Genomic DNA, 20,143 nt, shown 5'->3' on the forward strand with positions numbered 1-20,143 from the left:
CTTTTGCTACATATCCAAATGATATCTGAATCCCATTTTTAGCCCTTTCTCATCTTGAACATACTGTATTTGTGCTTTTATGCTAATGCAATTATCCAAGCAAAATGTGGTTTGCCTTGGAAATGAGTTTTCTGAAACCTCCAGGATCCATCAAGCCTGGGGTTTGCCTGATTTGATGGGGAAACGGGAGTTATAAGCAGTGTACTTAGGAATCCACCTATACATACTGCTATTTACAGAATAATGTAACTGTTCAGAGAGTGAAGTTATGGTCTTTGTAGGGCTAGGATAAGAAAAGGTAAAACATGAGATGCAAAGGAGAGGAAAGATAACATTTATTACATTTTATTATTATTATTACATTTATATCTTGCTGTTCTTCCAATGAGCTCAAGTCAGTATCCACTGTCCAGTTTCCTTCTTCTGCTTTTTAACCTCACACAACATTCCATTAAAGGTTTATAACACTAAGAGAGAGTGACTGGCCCAGGGAGCTTTATGGCTGTGCAGAGATTTTAATTCTGGTCTCCCTGGTCCTAGTGTGGCACTTTAGCAACTACAGCACACTGGTTAGGCTTAAGAAAAAGTGGGGAACTTTTCAAAAATGATGTGTGTTGCCACAAGCATGCATATTTAGATTGCTTTTCTCATATGCAGATTTAACAAGTCATTTGTGCTCTCATTTTAAGGCAGATGAAATGTCGGGTGTATCACCCAATTAAACAAATCTTAGTAAATTAATTGTATGCACTTTAGGTGGCATAAATGGGAGTACCCCGTCAAAGATGGCACTTGCTATCAGCAGGTTTTACATTTGCACTTAAAAATAAAATAAGTTAAATAAATAAATGTGCTGGTTGATTGGTCAGGACACCATTTTCATAAATAATAAAAAATTGGCTAATCATTTAATTCACTAAATGTTGCAGTCCTACTTGAATTGCCTGCCATGTTGGCAAAATATGCATGATATAAAAGAGCAAATTAGTTAACACAACAAAATAGTAAAAGAAATAATAGCTGGTAGATTTTTATAAAATTTATTTTACATATGTCATATGGCTATTCACTCTCACTGAATCCCATGCACCATAACTATCAATAAGCTCTGGTTTTTATCTTTGCCAGCTTCCCACCATCTCTAGTTTTCCCTGTGGCCTTTCCCAGTTTTACCAGGGGTATGTGTAGAGGAGGTAAACTGGCATCTGAAAAGGTTCTCACTTTGTTCCTGATGACACAGTTGTGTTGCCAGGAATGCTGGGATCTGTAGCTCTTAATTCCTTAAGCAGAGGCTTGACAACCATATGTCAGGAGTGCTCTGATGGTGTTTCCTGCTTGGCAGGGGGTTGGACTCGATGGCCCTTGTGGTCTCTTCCAACTCTATGATTCTATGATTCCTCCCTGCTCAAACCATCAAGACAAGAAATTAAACTTGATTTAATCTCCACTGGGTTGCAGGGTCACAATAATAACTTAAAGGTGGGTTCTTCAGTGTCCCTAGCTTTCTTTAGCTCCAATTTACCTACCCTTTCTCTCCCCTCTCCCCAGCTCAGTAAATTTGGGGTGGTAGGAAAGCAGCAGGGGATATGAAGATGACTGACACTTAGGCCAGCTAATTATGGGCTAAGACAAACTTGGGTTAGTTTGTAATTAGAATGGAGGAAATTCTGGATTTTGGCCCCATCCATTGTTGTTCAACTAGGGACTGCAGTGTTGGATTCCTCCAGCTTCTGATCTCTGACTAAGCCAGGCACTGGTGGGAAATTAAATGACAGCACGGCTATCTCAGCTTTTGTGTGCCATGCCCTTTTCAGTACTTAGGGTGGTGAGGCAGAAAGATGTAAACCATTTGTACTGCCCTAATCATGGCTGTTAAATTGAATGAAGAGCCATGCATATCTGAATAAAAACCAAAAACTATCAATGAAGAAGGCAATTTACTTCCCATGTTCATTGCTAAAAGGAATCATTTTGCAACTCTGTACTGCAAGGTCCATTTAACCAGTGTTGAATTGGCCCAGCTAATTACAGAGCTGTCATTTTAGATGAACTTGCAGCGTATAACACTCCTTCCTCGTGCTTTGTTTCTGCATCCCTTTTTTATTTATTATTGTACTCCATTATGCAGAAGTAGAAAAGCTTCCCCACCCCCCCTGCTGCTAGTATTTCCTTTCATCAGCACACTGACTCAGTTGGTTCAAGCTTGACACGAAGCAATTTTGGATGCATCATTCATGTGAATCAGTGCTATGAGCAATCCTTTCACTAAAGGGGGGGGGGGAATAAAACAAAATAATGTATATGGAGGTAGGGGGGTACACTTTCTAATGAGTCAAAAAATTCTTCATAGAAATTCCCTCTGTTCTCCTCAGCGAGTGAGTGAATGAGGAATTGCAGTGGTGAATTCCGTTTTAAAAAAAAGATCAGATATATTAAAACCAAGTCTTTTGTGTGAGCTCGCTCTTTCTTTTTCTGTCATAAGAGAGTGCTGGTGTGTGTTAGTACAGAGTGCCGGAATACTGAAACACAGATTCCTTCTCCACCTCACCCCTGGTCTTTCATGAACTTTAAAAGGAATCTCAAACAGTTGAGATTTCCCAGAAGTCCTTATGTAACTTTCTGCACAGAACTAAGAGCACAGGAGGCAGAATGCTGATCAGGGAGAAGAGGGCTGTAGAGAGCTCTCCTGGTGGTACAAGCTGCCTGATGCATTGACAGCTGGCATCTTCTTGACTTTCATCATTTTTTCCTGTGCCTTCCAGAACACACGTGCCAAAAGTCAGGTTTGTTCTATGATCTCAAAGTCTGGCACAACAAAAGATACAAATTGTGTGCAGAAAGTTCTAGACTAAGTAGGGTGAGAAGATACTAGCCAAAGCTGAGCTTCGTCATGACCCTGGGGTCAGACTCCCCTTATTCAGCTGGATGAGGCTGGGGATTCAAGATGGGAGAGTGAATTGCTCTCAGGACCAACCCCAGATTACATACTAAGAAGCATTTGTGCAAGAGAAGCCCATTGCACCAATACCTCTACAGCCCAAGTAGATCATGTTGTCCTCCTCTGATTCAGCTCAGTGGAACCTCTGTCTCCCACACTCAGTCAGAGTCCATGACTGCTAAGGCAAGCTGGGCACCTTTAAACAAAATGTCTCTTCACACAGTTGGTGGAGCAAGTACTAAGCAAGTGAGCAAGTTTTAAACAGGGGAATGTAAAGATTTTGGTATCACATTGCAAAGGAAAAGTTAGGCCGGGGTAACCATCCCCTCCCAGATAATATAGACTACAACTCCCATCATCCCTGTATATTGACCATGCTACCTGGGACAGATAGGAGTTGCAGTCCAAAACATCTGGAGGACACCACATTCATTAATCCTGGCTGTATCCAGGTGGACTAGGAAGCATGGGAAGAGATGCCTAGATACTTCTGTGCATGGTTGCAGCAATGGCCAGGCTGTAGTTTGTTACATTTTGATGATTATCTGTATTATTCAGAGCAGACCCATTGAAACAAATGGATAATTTCAGTGGATCTTATCTGATTATGACTTAGTTTGGATATCACTCTTTGTACATTTATTTGTAACCTACCTACAATCTGAAGTAATTGAAGTGGCTTCCTCCCCAACATCTCACACATCTCACCTGGGTAAATACAGAAAAGGAATGGGACCATGAAGTTTGAAAACGGTTGCCTTTGCGACATGGTGAAGAGGAGCTAATATTAAGTTTTGCTAGAACATGTACTGCTAAATCCATTGTGTGTCAGGCAATCAAACAATCATTTGATCTGCATGAGCAAGTGAAAAGTCAAGAAGTTAGGCTGAAAGCTTTTTTTCCTGTCAAAAAGGAAACTGACCCATTTAACCAAGGCAGAGACATAAATGAGGGTGTAGTCCATACACATCTGACTAAGTCATTGGGCAAAAGTTCACAACTAAACTATCAGAAGTCATTCTTTTGCCCTAAACGTTGTGTAAAAATTATGTTAGGTGCAATCACAATACTGATGAGAGGGATTTTCTTTCCAGTGTGTATTGTTTTTCATATTCTCCTGGGGAAATAACAGTACCATTTCATTAGCAATTAGTTATGACTGTTGGTGTGTGGTTTTTTTTTTTAAAAAAAATCATTGTCATCCTATTACAGCATCTATCTTAAATGAATAAGAGAGCTCAGCTTTCAAAGATCCTGTCACAGTTATGAAATACAGTCTAAATCTGGGTTGTAGATTATTTGAGACTGCTAATGTGCTCATATTCAAGTAAAATAACATGTCCAGGAATCATTACCAGTCATACAACTAGACTCTATTAGCATTTATAATTTGACCTCTGAGTCTCTATGTCTAGTAGTAAATTGAAAGCATACTCATTAATTAAAGAGATTGTAATCTCCTTCTGGCAGGGATTTATCTTTTGCCTGTGAATATATGCAAACCAGCATATATCCTGATGCTGTTATATAAATAATAACCGTAAATAATAATACTGAGTCTGGGACATTGTCACAGTTATAAGATCAGTATATAATATGATAAATTGGCCATAGGATTTAATTCGGAAATACATTCCTTTTTTCCCCTTTTGCTTCTAGGAGTTTCTTTCAACAGTGTTTACACACAGATTTGGAGAGTCCTCTTACACTTGGCTGCTGACCCATACCCAGATGTTTCAGACTTGGCTATGAAAGTGCTCAACAGCATTGCTTACAAGGTAAACTATTGAGTTCTCAAGATTTCGCAAACTATAAATAAGTGGCTCTTGCACTTCTCCTTTTGGAAGGCTTTCTGTAATAATGTTACCAGTCAGTGAGAGCTTGTAGAATAAATTCTCACATAAATTTGCTTATTTTGGTTGTTACTTTTTATTTATAGTCTACTTTAATCGAAGAGCTATAGCCTGAGGAATAGCACTTAAAATGAAAAGAAATAGTTAATTCTCCACACCCTGCCAAAAAACAAACAAACATGCAATCTAAATCAGGTACAGGTCATACAGAGGGGAAGGGGAAATTTTAAAATTATGCATTATGTTATTAGACTGCATGTGCCTTAATCCCATTAATAAACTTATTCTGATTTCCTGTAGCAGTCCCCTTCCCAAAAACACAATATACAGCTATTCATCCTAGTTCAGCTCTGCTTTTGTGGAGGGGCTGAAACTTAACTCTTAACTTTGTTCTTCTTCGCCTTCTGCAACTCTGCCCTCTGAGGGGAGAAAGAAAAAGGAGAGTAGATGCTCAAACAGCTCCAGAAGAGCATAATAGGCAATTGCTAGCAGGAAGATAGCAGTTATTAGAAGGAACTGAATTATGTAACATGAATAACCCTGTAGACAGGGCTTTCCTTTAATGTCTAGCTAGTAAATTTGACTTGCGGTTTTGGTTATTTTCTTTGCAAACTCATTTAGATTATGCAAGTGAGAGTAAGACTGGATTGCAGATTGAAGCCACAACTGCTGCCCAGTGCAGGTGATCTAGTACATGTGAGTCAGCATGCAGACACCCCATCCCACTCCTCACTTCTCCTGTATGGATTGAAAGCACCACCATTATTGCTATTCTTCATTTTGCAAGGATGATGTGTGTTTCACTCCAGAGGCTGCCATCACTGCTGTTTTTGGAATTATTAGCTCAAATAGTGTTGATAACTGGGCTGTTTTGGAAATCACTTGTGATAACAAATCTTCTACCACAAACAAAGCACTACCTAAACATTTAGATAATATTTGCTCTTGAAAATACTACCCCCATCACTCTCTAGATTGCAGCTAGGGGCTATTTGGATATTGTCTTTCTTATGTTCTTGGCTCAAGCCCTTCTGGTTGCTCCAACAAACAAACAAACATGAGCCAGTCCAACATGAGGTAAGATCTCTTGCTGATTATTCATTCCAACAATGTAGCTCAAGAACTTGAGGCTAAATGTGCTATGAGAGATGTCACTATTTTAGTGCGCTGAGAGGTGTCCTGTTTAAACCTGTTGTTCTCCTTACAGTGCTATTTTTTCTTTTAAAATGTTTCTTTACTGGCACTCAAGACCCACTGATTAATCTCAGCTGATCGGCTAAATCTCTTTGGGTAGTTTTACGACACTGTACCAGACGAATTTAAGCATAAGGAATGAAAAATCTCGTACCTGATACTGAAAATGAATGAAGGGGGAGATTTATATTTTAAATCTCTGTTCTTGCTCGTATCATTGTTACACTTACATTCATAAGATAAAGCGATCAACAATATGGATCAACAGTATGCATGCACATATACAGTGCACTTACCTGTAGGCCAGGTTTCTGCTACTTAGATACAATAGAGTATGAGTATGACAGTTCTGGGTAATCCTTTCTTGCAACAAGGTGATTTAGCAAGCATGGCCTGCAGATTGAGTCACCATCATTTTAAGGTGGTGATTTTTTCCCATGGTGATTTTTCTACAGCTCTTCCTTTCAACCAGTATAATAATAGAATTATTCAATGATGCCTCTGGCTATTTGCACATATTGGAATTAAAGCTGATGTACTTTCATGTGTGGCATAACAGAATTGCAAGGTGGACAGGATCTATGATGGACCATGCCATTCCCAACTTCCAGGAAATATATAGAGATGATATATAACAGGAAGCACTACTCAGCTATATGATTCGCTTTTCCCATCGTTCACTTTGGTTATACAGTTGCTGCTGCCAAATCAGTTAATGGGTTTGGTATGATAATACTTTAAATCATTTTGGAACTAGTGGCATTGGCATGGCTTAGAAGCAAGGTCTTCCAATAAGTGGTTATATATGCTCATTCAAAGGGAGCTCAGACAGCAATCAATGAATAGTGGTATTATCTACCATCTCTGTCAAAGTTGCCTTTTCTCTCCATCTTGAAAGTGCCAAACTTGATATGATAGAAGCTGAGGTGTCCAGGCAGTACCACATTTTATATGGTTGGTAGGCACACGTGTGCTATTTGTTTCTGGAGGAGGAAGAGGAGTCCTATTGTGACTTCTTCATCATAATTATGGATGGGCAGTATTCCCTTTGAATAGCATCACCAGGTAAATAAAAATTTCATTATATTTCTGGACACCACAACCTGCATTTCTGTTTATACTTTATACTTTATACAATATACATCACCATATTTTGGAGGGAACCATTTCCTTAGCTTCCAAATAAATTACACACACACACACACAACCCAAATGCTTTGTGGTTATATCGCTAAGGAAAACCCATGGCAATTGTGCAGGTCCTCAGACTTGGAAGGGGAGAGGCCATGTCCCACAACAGTCAAAGAAGCTTGGGATAGCTCAAGTCCAGATGGCCTTAGAATTTGCAAATATGATAAGGTTAATATGTGTGACTGCAGAAACCAGGGATTGGGAAATAGTAAAGGGAGCAGAAAGTGTTCTTTGTGGCCAAGGATTTTAGCTGCTGCCAATTATTCACCTGCCATTCATCCTTTGTGTCTCCTACTCTTTGAGCTTTTACAACATCATGTAGAATAAATAAATTGTGGCATTTCACATTTGGCGTACTTGTTCAGATAGTCTTTTAACCTGGTGGTAATAGATGTTTTCTGCTCACACAAGAATTTCTGGATCACATCCCAGAATGTACTATGCATTTTCTTGGCTCCATAAAGAAGACAACAGAAAATGGCTACGCTTTTTGGCAGGGTGTTGTTGAGTATTCTTTGGTGGAATGGGAAATGCAGTGGAAACCTAAGTGTTTGATACATAACTGACAGTTATCATATAGAAAAAGGAACTGTTGCAGTGACCTCTTGCGTGTCCCATGAAACAGTGCTGACATAACATTGAGCACTGATTGTGTTTACCTCGTGATGATTACTGGTATTGCTGAGCAGACAGGATATCTGCACTTGTGATAGGTCAGCAAAGGTTCATTATAAAGTGTCGATTCATATGTTTATTATAAGTAAACTTCATAAATGGTTGCAGCTTGTGCTTGAATCTACCCTTTTGAAGTCATGATAGATCTCATGCATCTCAGACCATTACATCATTGCCTAGGTTCTAGTTTTATGGCATTTCATTATAGTGACCGACCATACAACCTTTATCTCTCATCTCTGCTTTTTAAAATTTAGGATGATTTGACAACTCAGCATAGGTTGAATTGTGCTTTTGCTGTTGAGCAAATTTCATTCATCACAGAGGGCTTCCAGTGGGACAACTATTTTGATGTGGTTGTAAAAATATTATGTTATATTTTAGCACCTGGAATGATGGTATGAATACTCCAGAGCGTTTCTAGCAGAGATTCCTACTTGCTATGTTCTGCAAAGATGTGAAGTATGATACACTTGATCTTGAAGCATCAGATCAGCTTTATTTATACAATTGGTCCATTATAAAATTTAACTGACATGGCAGACCCCAAACAACATAGAATGCTGCCCATCACATGAAGTATGATACACACTAAACACCCATCAATCCAAAACTCACTCCTAAATCATGTGAACTCTTATCTTGAAGCATTGCAAGGCCAGTTACCATGGTAAAAATGGAAACTTTTCATCAACACATCAAAATGTTCATTTAAGTTTGCCCTGACTGTCTTTTTTAAGAAGCTAATAAAATGTGGACTTGCATGACTCTACACATGCACCAAAACAGTAAGGTTTGGCTCTGTTCAATGAATTAACTTTCATTCTGGGTAGAATTGAAATATACACAATGGCAGTGTACATGTTGGCACACTAAAGAGTTTGTGTTCCTTGGCCCTGTCTACCCAGGCTGTCAACCTTCCTTGTTTTAAAGGTAAAGGTGAAGGGACCCCTGACCATTAGGTCCAGTCGTGGCCGACTCTGGGGTTGCGGCGCTCATCTCGCTTTATTGGCCGAGGGAGCCGGCGTACAGCTTCCGGGTCATGTGGCCAGCATGACTAAGCCGCTTCTGGCGAACCAGAGCAGCGCACGGAAACGCCGTTTACCTTCCCGCCGGAGCGGTACCTATTTATCTACTTGCACTTTGACGTGCTTTCGAACTGCTCGGTTGGCAGGAGCAGGGACCGAGCAACGGGAGCTCACCCCGTCGCGGGGATTCAAACCACCGACCTTTTGATCGGCAAGTCCTAGGCTCTGTGGTTTAACCCACAGCGCCACCCACGTCCCTTTTCCTTATTTTAAGTTTCTAAATTTAGCTGTAAGGGACTACCTACAAACTACTTTAATTATATATACAATCATACATTTGTTTCCCCTTCTTTCTTATGAATAATTCCAAACCAGCATGTCAAAAGATTTTGCCTCCAGATTAGCAAGATTGCAAACCTTTGACATCAGAATATATAACAAGAGTATTAACAAGGCCTTGAGCTACTGGAAGGGATGTATTGCTTCAGAAGCTGCTGTACATCTTGGCTGTGGTGTTAGGGCAAACAGTTTAGGGGCCTAAACATCTTCTCTTCTTTCAGTATTGTGTACCACCAAACACAGACAAATACTGTTGTTCGAATCATAACAATATTGTTATTAATGCTAAATATTTCAGTTCCGATCCAAAGTTCCTGCTGCAGAAAGCTGTCCTCTGAAAAGCCTCCCTAAAAGGTCTCCTAGCTTCCTGAAGTCAGTTTTATTTGCAGAGAAGGAAGGAAAGCTGTTTCCTCCTATCTTAACATAAGTGCCTTCCATATTGCAAGCTAATCTGTGGCCCTCCAGGTGTTGCTAGACTACAGCTTTATAGCTTCAACCACCCCTGACCTTTGACCATGGAGTCCAACAATATATGGATGTATCCTGGATTTAACCTATAACTAAAAGCCTTTGAGTATTTCTTTGGAATATTGGGAAACATAAAGTATGTTTCCAGTTCTGGTGTGACTTGCAGGTTCCCTGTGAAGAAACTAGCCTACACCACTGATGAGGGTCAGATGGAGAAGAATCTTTTGTCCGGTCCTAGAAGACCATATAAAGGTTCTGGGTTTTAATAACTGCATGTCCTCAACAGAAGAGAATCAGCAGGGGAATAAGCGTTAGACAATAAGGGTTTCAAAAATATAATTTACTGCTACACAAATTCCATAGCCATCTAAGACATGATGGAGAGCCAATTTGATCCCAAAATGTAACCTGTCACGCTGGCTGTTCCAGCAGCAGCTTCTCACTCTTATAGATGTGGCTGTTATTACATCAACTGCAATTTCCCCGATCAAGGGTATAGTGCTAGTGATGGCCTTGAACCTTTTCCTAATGAGCTGGGGAGGAGAGAAGAAAACTGCCTCAAAAGGCCAGCTCAACAAGGTGAAATCTGAAGGAGAGAGGCAATATGTGCCCTCAAGCACGGCTGCTGCAATCATCCAGTTTGCACCCAGCAATTTTGGGTGTAAAGTGCAAATGCAGGTACAATTGGAAAATGGCCTGCTGTTCATGCTATTTATTTCCCTGAGTTCCCAAATGCCTTGTCAGTGGCTCTTTACACCTTTTGTGTAAACTGCAGAGATCTTAATGGTCATAGTTTCAGTCTCTTTTGGATTTGACACACCCCTATAAGTGAAGTGTCTGCTGAATAAGAAGCCTGGTTTTTCACACTTCTTTGCCTGTTGTTCCCATCTCTCCCTTATCTAAGATTTCTAAAGGCAGTGAAAGAAGCTTATCTGAATACCTTTTGGGAATTGCAAGAGCTGCTGCACATATTTTCCTGCTTCTTTGTTGTTATGGTTGTTGTTGGTTTTAAAGTTATTGCTGCTGTTGTTTCTGAAGTTATTGCCTCAGCATCTATTACCTCACGCCAGCCCAGTATCTCAAGTGAATTTGGGGGGAAGTGTCTCCAGTTATGAGGTCAGATAGTAGTTTTTCTCCCCTGAACGCAGAGGGAATTTTATTCCATCTATGGTTTCAGGTGGGTTAAGATACTTTTATAAAGCACCATTTGTCCATTTGTTTGCAGATTTGAATGTTCTAGTTTCTGGTAATCTGTCACCACAGTATATTGGAAGGGACTTTTGCTGAGGCATCAAGTTGAAGTTGGGCATTTTGGTCAGATTGGTCATTTTAATGAGTTTTTTTATTTTATAAAGGTAACCTCATTTGCCTGTTTTCCATTGCCAAATCCTGCCCCCAAAGTACCAATGCAAATGTTAACATATTATATCTTGCATATGAATTAGGAACCTTTTATTAATAGGCATCAGATGAACCCTTATGTCAGGCCCTCTAGCTGTTTTGGGACTACAATTCCCATCATCCCTGACCACTGGTCCTGTTAGTTAGGGATGTTGGGAGTTGTAGTCCCAAAACAACTGGAGAGCCAAGTTTGGCCATGCCTGCCTTATGTCGTAAGTGCATATATCTAAGTTGTATAGCAATACTATAGCAATGCTGAAGACTGCTTCCACTTCCCACCATTGATATTGAGGTTCAGTAAGGTTATTCCTGGTGGTAAAAATAATTTTATTCCTATGATTGGCATTTGTTCTTTCTCAGTTTTTCCATTCTTTCTTTCCTAGGCGACGGTAAATGCCCGCCCCCAGCGCATCCTTGATACTTCTTCCCTCACACAGTCTGCCCCAGCCAGTCCTACCAACAAGGGCATGCACATACACCAAGTGGGGTAAGAACTACATCTTAAATCCCTTGTTATTCATAGCTGATTTTGTGCTTAAGGAGCAGTGTGTATCTGTGTGCCATGCAGACATTCAGCTGTCTGGAGAGGTAAGCTATGGTATATTTCACATAAGGGGACAATTTAGGACAAATTTCTCTCTCTGTAAAACTGATCTGACAATCCTTGCATTGAAGGCTGCAACACTGCAAAAGTATCCCTCTAAACTGACCCTGACTCATCCCACATTAGAGATGCTTTCAAATCCCTTTGCCAAAAGTTAGTCAGAAGTGACATATACAGTGTCCTATGTAACTCTGTTGAAGCCATCAAAGGAGGAGATTAATCTCTGTGTTGGAAAAAGTGTTGATCTCATCCTATAATGTCTGAAATGTGACACAAATGGTTTTTCCCTCCCTGAGGCTAGGAGAATGTATTGGGAAGTTGTTGCATTGTCTGTTTCCTAAAACTTATATTCAGTTATTTAAAATGCTACCTTTCAGACATTATAGGATACACACTTTTCCTTGGTTTTTGAATGACCATAACTCTGTAGTAGAGCATCTGCTTTGACTGCGCAAGTTCCTAGGTTCAGGCCCTGGTTATCTCCAAATAAGGCTGGGAGACCACAGTCTGAAACCCTGGAGAATTGATGCCAGTTGCCAGTCACATGAATGGTCTGACTCAGTTCCAGATGAGATTGTGGGGTAGGGGATAATGCACCAAATATAATGCATGGCTTTTAGGTACTAATTAGAAGTGGAAAAAGTTTCTCAGAACATACGTTCTTCATTTGTGCTTAGTAACCCTTCCGTCAGAGAAGGGTTGCAGATAGGGGGATATGATTTTACAACTGCTGCATCAAGGCTTCCGCAGGGATTTCCAACATTAATTTCAAATGTCAGTTTTCCCTTTATAATCTCAACTCTGGCCAAAGGCCAACTGGTACCACTTGGGGGGTGGGGTGGAAAAGCACCTAGTGTTGAAAAACAGAATGGCTTCACCCACAAGAATAAATAAAGTGGAAAACTTAAATTTGTAGTTGCAAAAGGCCATCTTCTGCAGCAGTCTGATTTCATACTCTGCTGGTAAAACGATATCCAGTACAGCAATATTTCCACCCATATTTGATTTCCCATTTCTAGAGGATCTCCACCAACCACCAGCACCAGTAGCTCCAGCTTGACTAATGATGTGACAAAGCAGCCGGTCAACCGGGACCTGTCATCTGTAAGACCTGCAAATGTGGGCAACATGGGGGTGCAATACACTCCACACTCCCACCAGTTTCCTAGGACAAGGAAAATGTTTGACAAGGGCCCAGATCAGGTAAGATCATAGTCTTCCCTGTCTCGTTGTACTCCAGTCCCTGAAATAACTCTCATTTGTTTTGCTTCTTCTCCAGTTTTTGCTATGCCATCTTTAATTTTCCTGTAATCCTGGCAATACAAATAAGATATTTATTTATTGTTGTTAGCTTTACAACTTAAAAAAAAATCAAAATAAAAAAACAACCACCACCATGTGACTTAACAACAAAACAAAAGACAATAAATGCAACAGATTTATTGCATATAACAGATTTTTAAAATTGCCCCCCCCCCTAATTTTATCCTTGAAATGACCTGTGAAGGTAGGGTAGGCAGAGAGATAGTGACTAGCCCAAGGTCACCTGGTGAGCTTCATAGCTTGAGTCCTTCAGTCCTTTACACTATACTGTGACAAATGCAGCAAGAAAAAAAATGTAGAGTACAAGTTCTGGATGCGGGGGGCGTTGTGGGTTAAACCACAGAGCCTAGGGCTTGCCGATCAGAAGGTCGGTGGTTCGAATTCCCGCGGCAGGGTGAGCTCCCATTGCTCGATCCCAGCTCCTGCCAACCTAGCAGTTCAAAAGCATGCAGTGCAAGTAGATAAATAGGTACCACTCCGGCAGGAAGGTAAACAGCGTTTCCGTGTGCTGCTCTGGTTCGCCAGAAGTGGCTTAGTCATGCTGGCCACATGCTGTACGCTGGCTTCCTCGGCCAGTAAACCGAGATGAGCACCGCAACCCCAGAGTCATCCTCGACTGGACCAAATGGTCAGGGGTCCCTTTACCTTTACAAGTTCTGGTGCTGATCAATCTGAGCGGAAAATACAAGTGAAGGCAGTCCTTTAGATACGATAGTCATAACCTAGTATAATAATGTGATACAGGAAAAATCTCTGGCAGCTAGAAATGTGATACTATGCCTACAATCTTTTCCAGCCTCTCTTCCTCACTGCATATTTTTGCCATTCTTGATGGCATGCAATTTTTCTCCATGAAAATACGGTTTCCTTTTGTAACCTAATTCTGTTAATGCATCTTGAGAAAGGCTTCTTCAAGCGCTACGCTTTTGTGTGAACTTATAGCTTGCAGAATAAACACTGTGGTTTAGTGTTTTAAAACCTTTTTGAGATAGGTACATATGTCAGGGATCTTTCAGTTGGGCTCTGTCTCTCTGCAGTGTTGACTATAAGGGGAAACACTTGTAGCCGTAAGTCTCAGGAGCCATTCAGGTTACCAGATGCAATTTAGAAGCGGGCTTCTTTTTTCTGTAGTATTTTCATAGAAAGGATATTTGAATGTGGACATGCCAGTTTCTCTTGTCATTTTGGTGTCATTTCACCTTCTGAAATTCTCCCTTTTATACTTCTACTGAAGACCCAGGTGCCCTGTTCAATATTAAAATCGGCACCCTAGAGAATACAGGTCTCTGCCTCTTAGACAGCATTAATATACTTTTCACTAGGCCAGTGTGTGTGTGTGTGTGTGTGTGTGTGTGTGTGTATTTCCTTACAAAGGCCTAAATTCATATGGTTCTTTCAAACAAATACGTACAGCATTTTGGGACAGCACATAGTCCTTAAATTTATTTATTACTTATTATAATATTATAGCAATCTTTGGAATTCTTCTATGGCCCCCTTTCACCTCCCATTTGCATAGTTGGAAACATGTGTCAATGTTGTCTTTTCTTATAGGCAGTGGTAGAATTGGAAATAGCACCTGGCCACCTGGCATAGGTAGCAACTTTCATGGAAAATACTGTAAAGCTTGAGGAACCAAGCTGGTAAAAGTTAGGATGGTGTATTAGTGGTTAGAATGTTGGACTAGGACTGGGGAGATTCAGTTTCAGTTCCCCACTCAGCCATAAATCTCACTGGGCGCTGTAAAAGCAGTAACATCAGAAGACAAGGACGCATCAAGAATGACACATGGGAAGTCACTTAAACAAAATTGTATTCATTTGGAAATAATTTGTATAATTGGGTTAAGACCTGGAAAATCAGTTTTAGAAATTGGCAAAAATAAATAAATCTTGCCCAAGGTCACACAGTAAGATTTTTTTTTTTTTTTGCCAATTTTTACAATCTAAGCAACCTCACAGGGTTGCTCTGAGAATGAAATAGAGCAGGGAAAACTTTGGAAGACAGTAGCATATATAAATGTAATGAGCATTTTCATATATATTTTTCATCCAAGTGGCCTCACCACCATTTTCAGTAGTATGCATATATGACTGCAAATATGATTGGAGGGCTCCCTCAGCTACTTTGTTCAGTCCTGGCTGTGTGACTCTTTAACAGCATTCTGTACTTGTGTTTGTGAAAAGAGCTTGACTTTATTTGGTTGAGCTTAACAGTGTACGTTGCCCTTGAAAAGGATCACAGGAGAATGTTGGTATCTACCACATAGAAAGATACAAAGGTTGTCAGCCCTAAGAAGTGCTTCCCCTAGTTAGTGTTACCGAAATGATCAAGATACTTACAAGATACTTTATTACAGGGCATAGCAACTTCTGCGGCATGTAATATTTGAGAGCAAAATATGGCCACATTCCCCCATGATTTGCTTCAGAAATAATATACAGTGGTACCTCTGGTCACGAATGTAATTCGTTCTGGAGGTCTGTTCTTAAGCTGAAACCGTTCTTATCCTGAGGCGCACTTTCGCTAATGGCACCTCCCGCTCGCATCCTGGGGCAAAGTTCGCAACCGGGAGCAACTACTTCCGGGTTAGCGGAGCTAATAACCTGAAGCGTTAGTAAACAGATGCATTCGTAACTAGAGGTACCACTGTACTAGGCTATCTTCTGATTTGGCGGCGGGGGGCAGGGTTGTTCCAATAGACTATTATTGGATGGTGACATCCTACTGTGGTTGATGTGATATACACTCAGAGAAACCAGGTGTGCAGGTACCGTAACTGAAGCACGTGTACCTTTGTTTCCTCACTTTTCTCTGGACAGACAGCTGATGATGCCGAAGATACCGTGGGGCATAAAAACTTCATGTCAGCAACAATGCAGACGGGGTTTTGCGACTGGAGTGCCAAGTATTTTGCTCAACCGGTGATGAAGGTACAGTCTGCCTTTCTTCTATAAGCCCTTTTTTGAATTGCAGAATCATTTGAATGCACCTCACCCTAAAAATCAAATTACTGTTTGCACATGTACACACATGCACACACATGTGCGCGCGCACACACACACACACATGCATATTCACGCTGCCAAGTTCTCATTCATGGTCCTCTCTCTCTCTCTTTGTTCATTTACTTTCTGTTCCAGGAGTTGAGCATTTATTTATTTATTTTAAACACACACACACACACACACACACACACACACAAAACCACCCAGCAGCTATTGATTCCTTCTCTTCAGTAATAGCCTGACATGCAGATGGATAAATATTGCAGGCTTCATTCACAGAATGCTTTGTAACTGCTTGTCAGTTTTGTGCTTTAGCTAACACTTCCCAGCTCATGCTGAATCCATCCCGTATGGTTTTATCAGCAGTAGGAAAATAATACATGTGTGTGGAAGGAGAGTGGTGGTTTGTATTGTACTCATTGTTTTCATAAGCATGCCCCTGCTTCTGCCACGTTAAGAGTCCTGCCATTGGAACCCTATGATTGTGCTGCAAACTGAAGAAAGGCATGGGGCATGAAAGTCAGAGGTTACATATGTTTATAGCCAGTGCTGGATTAATGCACAAGCTAAGTAAACTACAATTTAGGGCTCAGATTATGAGGGGCCTCTAAATACAAAACACACATACAAATCCCCCCCCAAAAGATTTCTAAAGTTTTTATGATCTGTTAAAACACACAGGAGAACATACATTTTTGTTCTAATGTGACAATAATATATTTAGTACCATATTTATCATACTGTGATTATAAATCAGCTATCATTGGGTGACATCCATGGCTGTGCTCTCAAAAAAAATCATGAAAGAAAGTGTTTTACATTTTGTGTTATGTGCAGAACACACACAATAGATGCTGTGTGGACTCTTCCACTTAGTAAGTGATAGACTGCATGTTTAACGGCTCTTGTGCTGCTCTAAAAACAAATCATATGTGCTAAGAGGGTACATTATATAGAAACAGGAATACTGCAAGATAGTTTGTTAGTTTTTAATTGCATCCTCACTTATGTACCAGTATAAATTCAAATATAAAAGTGTATTATTTCATTGTCTTTTCTGTTAGAATAGTACACATTTGGAGGTAATGCTATGGGCTCTCTTGATCATGACACAGTTTAGGGCCTCCGTCTTAGCCCTGCTTATAGTGCCACTTGTTGCAAAAAGGTATAATGGGCCATATTGGGTGGTAGCAAGAACCTATATGTGGATCAACAGGATTGCAGGCTCCCTTTCCACATACACAGCACACCATAAAGGATGGCAGATCTCTTTCCACAGCCATGGGATCCCATTCTACCATACAAGATTCTGGGTACTTAGTGTGGCAGCCACTCTCTAGTTCAGGCATGGAGCAGGTTATGTTATCGGGGCAGCTTTGCTGCCTACAATCAAGCAGTCATAGTAGAAAGTAAAATGACTTGCACATCCTCTGTACCTAATGATAAGCCAAATTGTGGCTTAGTGCAAATGCACAGACTCCCAAAGAGATTGTGGCCCCTTAGCTCCTCCCTGGTTGTTTTCCTGCTGTGCTGCACAGACCTGGACTCGTGGTTTAGCTCTCCTAGTCAACCCATGAGCTATAAACCATAGGGCAAACCTTGGTTCATGGTTAGTCTGGAGAGATATAAACCATATACTCAAGTTCAGTAGACATGCCAAGCCATGGCTTAGCTGCAGCAGCAGAATGACCAGTGAGGAGCAAAGTGGCTGCAATCTCCTCTCCTAGGGCTCACATATTCACCGAAAGCCATTGTTTTTGAAGCTGGTGATTCAGAGCTCACAGGGCACAAAGCTGGTGGTTTGGAGCACATATAATCTGAGGCTGGGGGTCCTGAGCCCACACAGCTTAAGGCAGAAGCTTCACATATGCTGTCCCCTGAGCCTAACCCACGAGAGGAATCTAGTGCCTTCCACACTACCCTAGCAGTTTGAAAGCACGTCAAAGTGCAAGTAGATAAATAGGTACTGCTTCGGTGGGAAGGTAAACGGCGTTTCCGTGCGCTGCCCTGGTTCGCCAGAAGCGGCTTCGTCATGCTGGCCACATGACCCGGAAGCTGTACGCTGGTTCCCTCAGCCAATAAAGCGAGATGAGCGCCACAATCCCAGAGTCAGCCACGACTGGACCTAATGGTCAGGGGTCCCTTTACCCTTTACCTATATGCATTCAATAGAAAGCTGCAGCCAATCCTATACCATGTGTATGGGAAAGACAACAAGGCAGTTTGGCTCCTTGTGCTTGCCAGCTTCCAGGTGGATTGATGGGGTTGGGGGGGTTGGAAAGGAGATGAGCTGGAAGGGTCCGTTTCCCTTTTTATAATCGGCAGAAAATTCCAAGGAGGACAGCAAGGAGTAAGAGGATACCAGGACAGAGAGAGATTCTAAGGGAGGAAATGTCGCAGCAACATCAGAGAAGGTGTAAAAGTGATAGATGGCTTGCAGGAGGGAGGGTAGGCAAGCCCCTGTGATGAACTGGCCTGAACAAGGCATTTGGAGGCAGTGTTCCCCAGCCATTTTTGATGGCCTACCAAGAAGGAAACAAACTAAAAAAAATGAAGAAAACCTCATAAGAAAGAGCCCAACTATTGCACAGTGCAAGTCATTCAGTCTGCTTTCTGGACCTCGAGAATGAGGGCTCTAGTCCCATTCAGCCATGGACCTTGGATGACAACCTTTTAGCCCGTATTTCCATTAGTAAAAACAGGAATAATAGCAGCCTGCCTCACAGAATATGAATGAGAGGTGGGTTGTATGCCAAACAATGCTATATAAATTATGTATAATAATGACACCAAAATCATCACAATGGTACAGGGAAGGACAGCTTCTAAGCAGCTGTCTGCATACTTGCTGCAAACAGCTGTGCTTTCTGTATCTTTCCTTGCTAATTACTACAGAGGTTTGTGTTCAAAGAAAAACTTGCTCCCTCCCCTCTCATCATGCTTCTATTCATCTCCACAGTAAAGAGGCAGTGCTGAATTCATGATTCTGGAATTTACATCTAATACCGTGGGCAAGCTAATGCTATGCCTCTGACTGTTGCCGAAAATGCCAAACCTTCATTGTGCATTTTGCACATTATATCTAACCTACACACAAGCAAGGTGAAGTGGGAAGAGAGCTGGGCTGGGGTGGGTTCAAGATTTGAGCACAAGAATGTAGGCCATACAGCACAATCTTTCAGCTCACATGCTATGTTGAGCAACGTTATGTTCATATTTTATTTGTGTGCCATGAGGGCTAACAAACAATTTTTCTCTGATCCAGATAGCACTTGAGCTTCCTGGGAGAGTTGCAGTGATTAAGTATTCTGCCTGTCTGTTGTCCCAGAGGGACATCAACAACAAACTTTTTTTAAAAATGCCAGTTTTTGCTTGCTGTGTAATTAAAGCCTCTGCTTTTCAACAGCAAGGGCAGAACTGTTGGTGTCTCACTCTCTTTGCTGTTTCTAGCTGTATTAATGTTGAAGCAACACTGGAACATTTTACCTTAAGTAAAAGCTTTCTAATGCAGGAGGGAGGTCAGCAAGTCACATAATCTTCTTGGACCAAGAGTTGACCTTGCTTCATTTCATGCATCTTTGGGGTTTCCATTTGTCACCAGGCTGTCTATCTACAATCTGAATTCATTGGCATCCATATGTCTTGAGAGAGAATGGAAGAGTGTGCCATTGGAGTCAAACTGTTAGAGCGTTACAGTGCTTGCCGTGGCTGTAGAGAACAACACAGAGTTGGTCTACCAATGGGCCTGGTGCCTGAAGCCAATTCCCCATAGAATTGGGGGTCCTGCCATCTTTCATCTGTGGACATTACCAATCTAGTGTAGACATCACTGAGACAGAAGTGTGAACATGCTGGGAAGGTAACATTGGAACAGCACATCTTTGAGACTGTCCTGCCATGTGGTACCCCTGGTTCTTCCTGATACAGCGCATGTGGAAAGCATCAATGGAAAAGGTTGCTGGTTATGGTGGAGCCCAGTTAAACAAAATTGTCTACCACCTCAAGCCGGGGGTCAGAAATGCTGGTGCATGGTGTGCTAGCAAGACCCTGACCCAAGATGTTAGGCTGATGGTCAGGCCAAACTCCATGCAGGCTTGGAAAAACATCTGATGAGTCTCTGC

General features: G+C 41.3%; 1 protein-coding gene across 2 annotated transcripts in view; it reads left to right on the forward strand.

The window, feature by feature from the left end:
• The window catches only part of RPTOR (regulatory associated protein of MTOR complex 1), a 298,685-nt gene that overhangs the window by 231,891 nt on the left and 46,651 nt on the right, over positions 1-20,143 (forward strand). For both annotated transcript variants that reach the window (XM_083427285.1, XM_083427286.1), the window contains exons 21-24: positions 4,598-4,716; positions 11,471-11,574; positions 12,711-12,894; positions 15,837-15,947. In XM_083427285.1, the coding sequence (XP_083283411.1) occupies positions 4,598-4,716; positions 11,471-11,574; positions 12,711-12,894; positions 15,837-15,947 (518 nt within the window). The remainder of the gene's footprint in view (positions 1-4,597; positions 4,717-11,470; positions 11,575-12,710; positions 12,895-15,836; positions 15,948-20,143) is intronic.

The sequence above is a fragment of the Podarcis tiliguerta genome, assembly GCF_965153285.1.
Source record: "Podarcis tiliguerta genome assembly, chromosome: 2".
Lineage (NCBI taxonomy): Eukaryota > Metazoa > Chordata > Lepidosauria > Squamata > Lacertidae > Podarcis > Podarcis tiliguerta.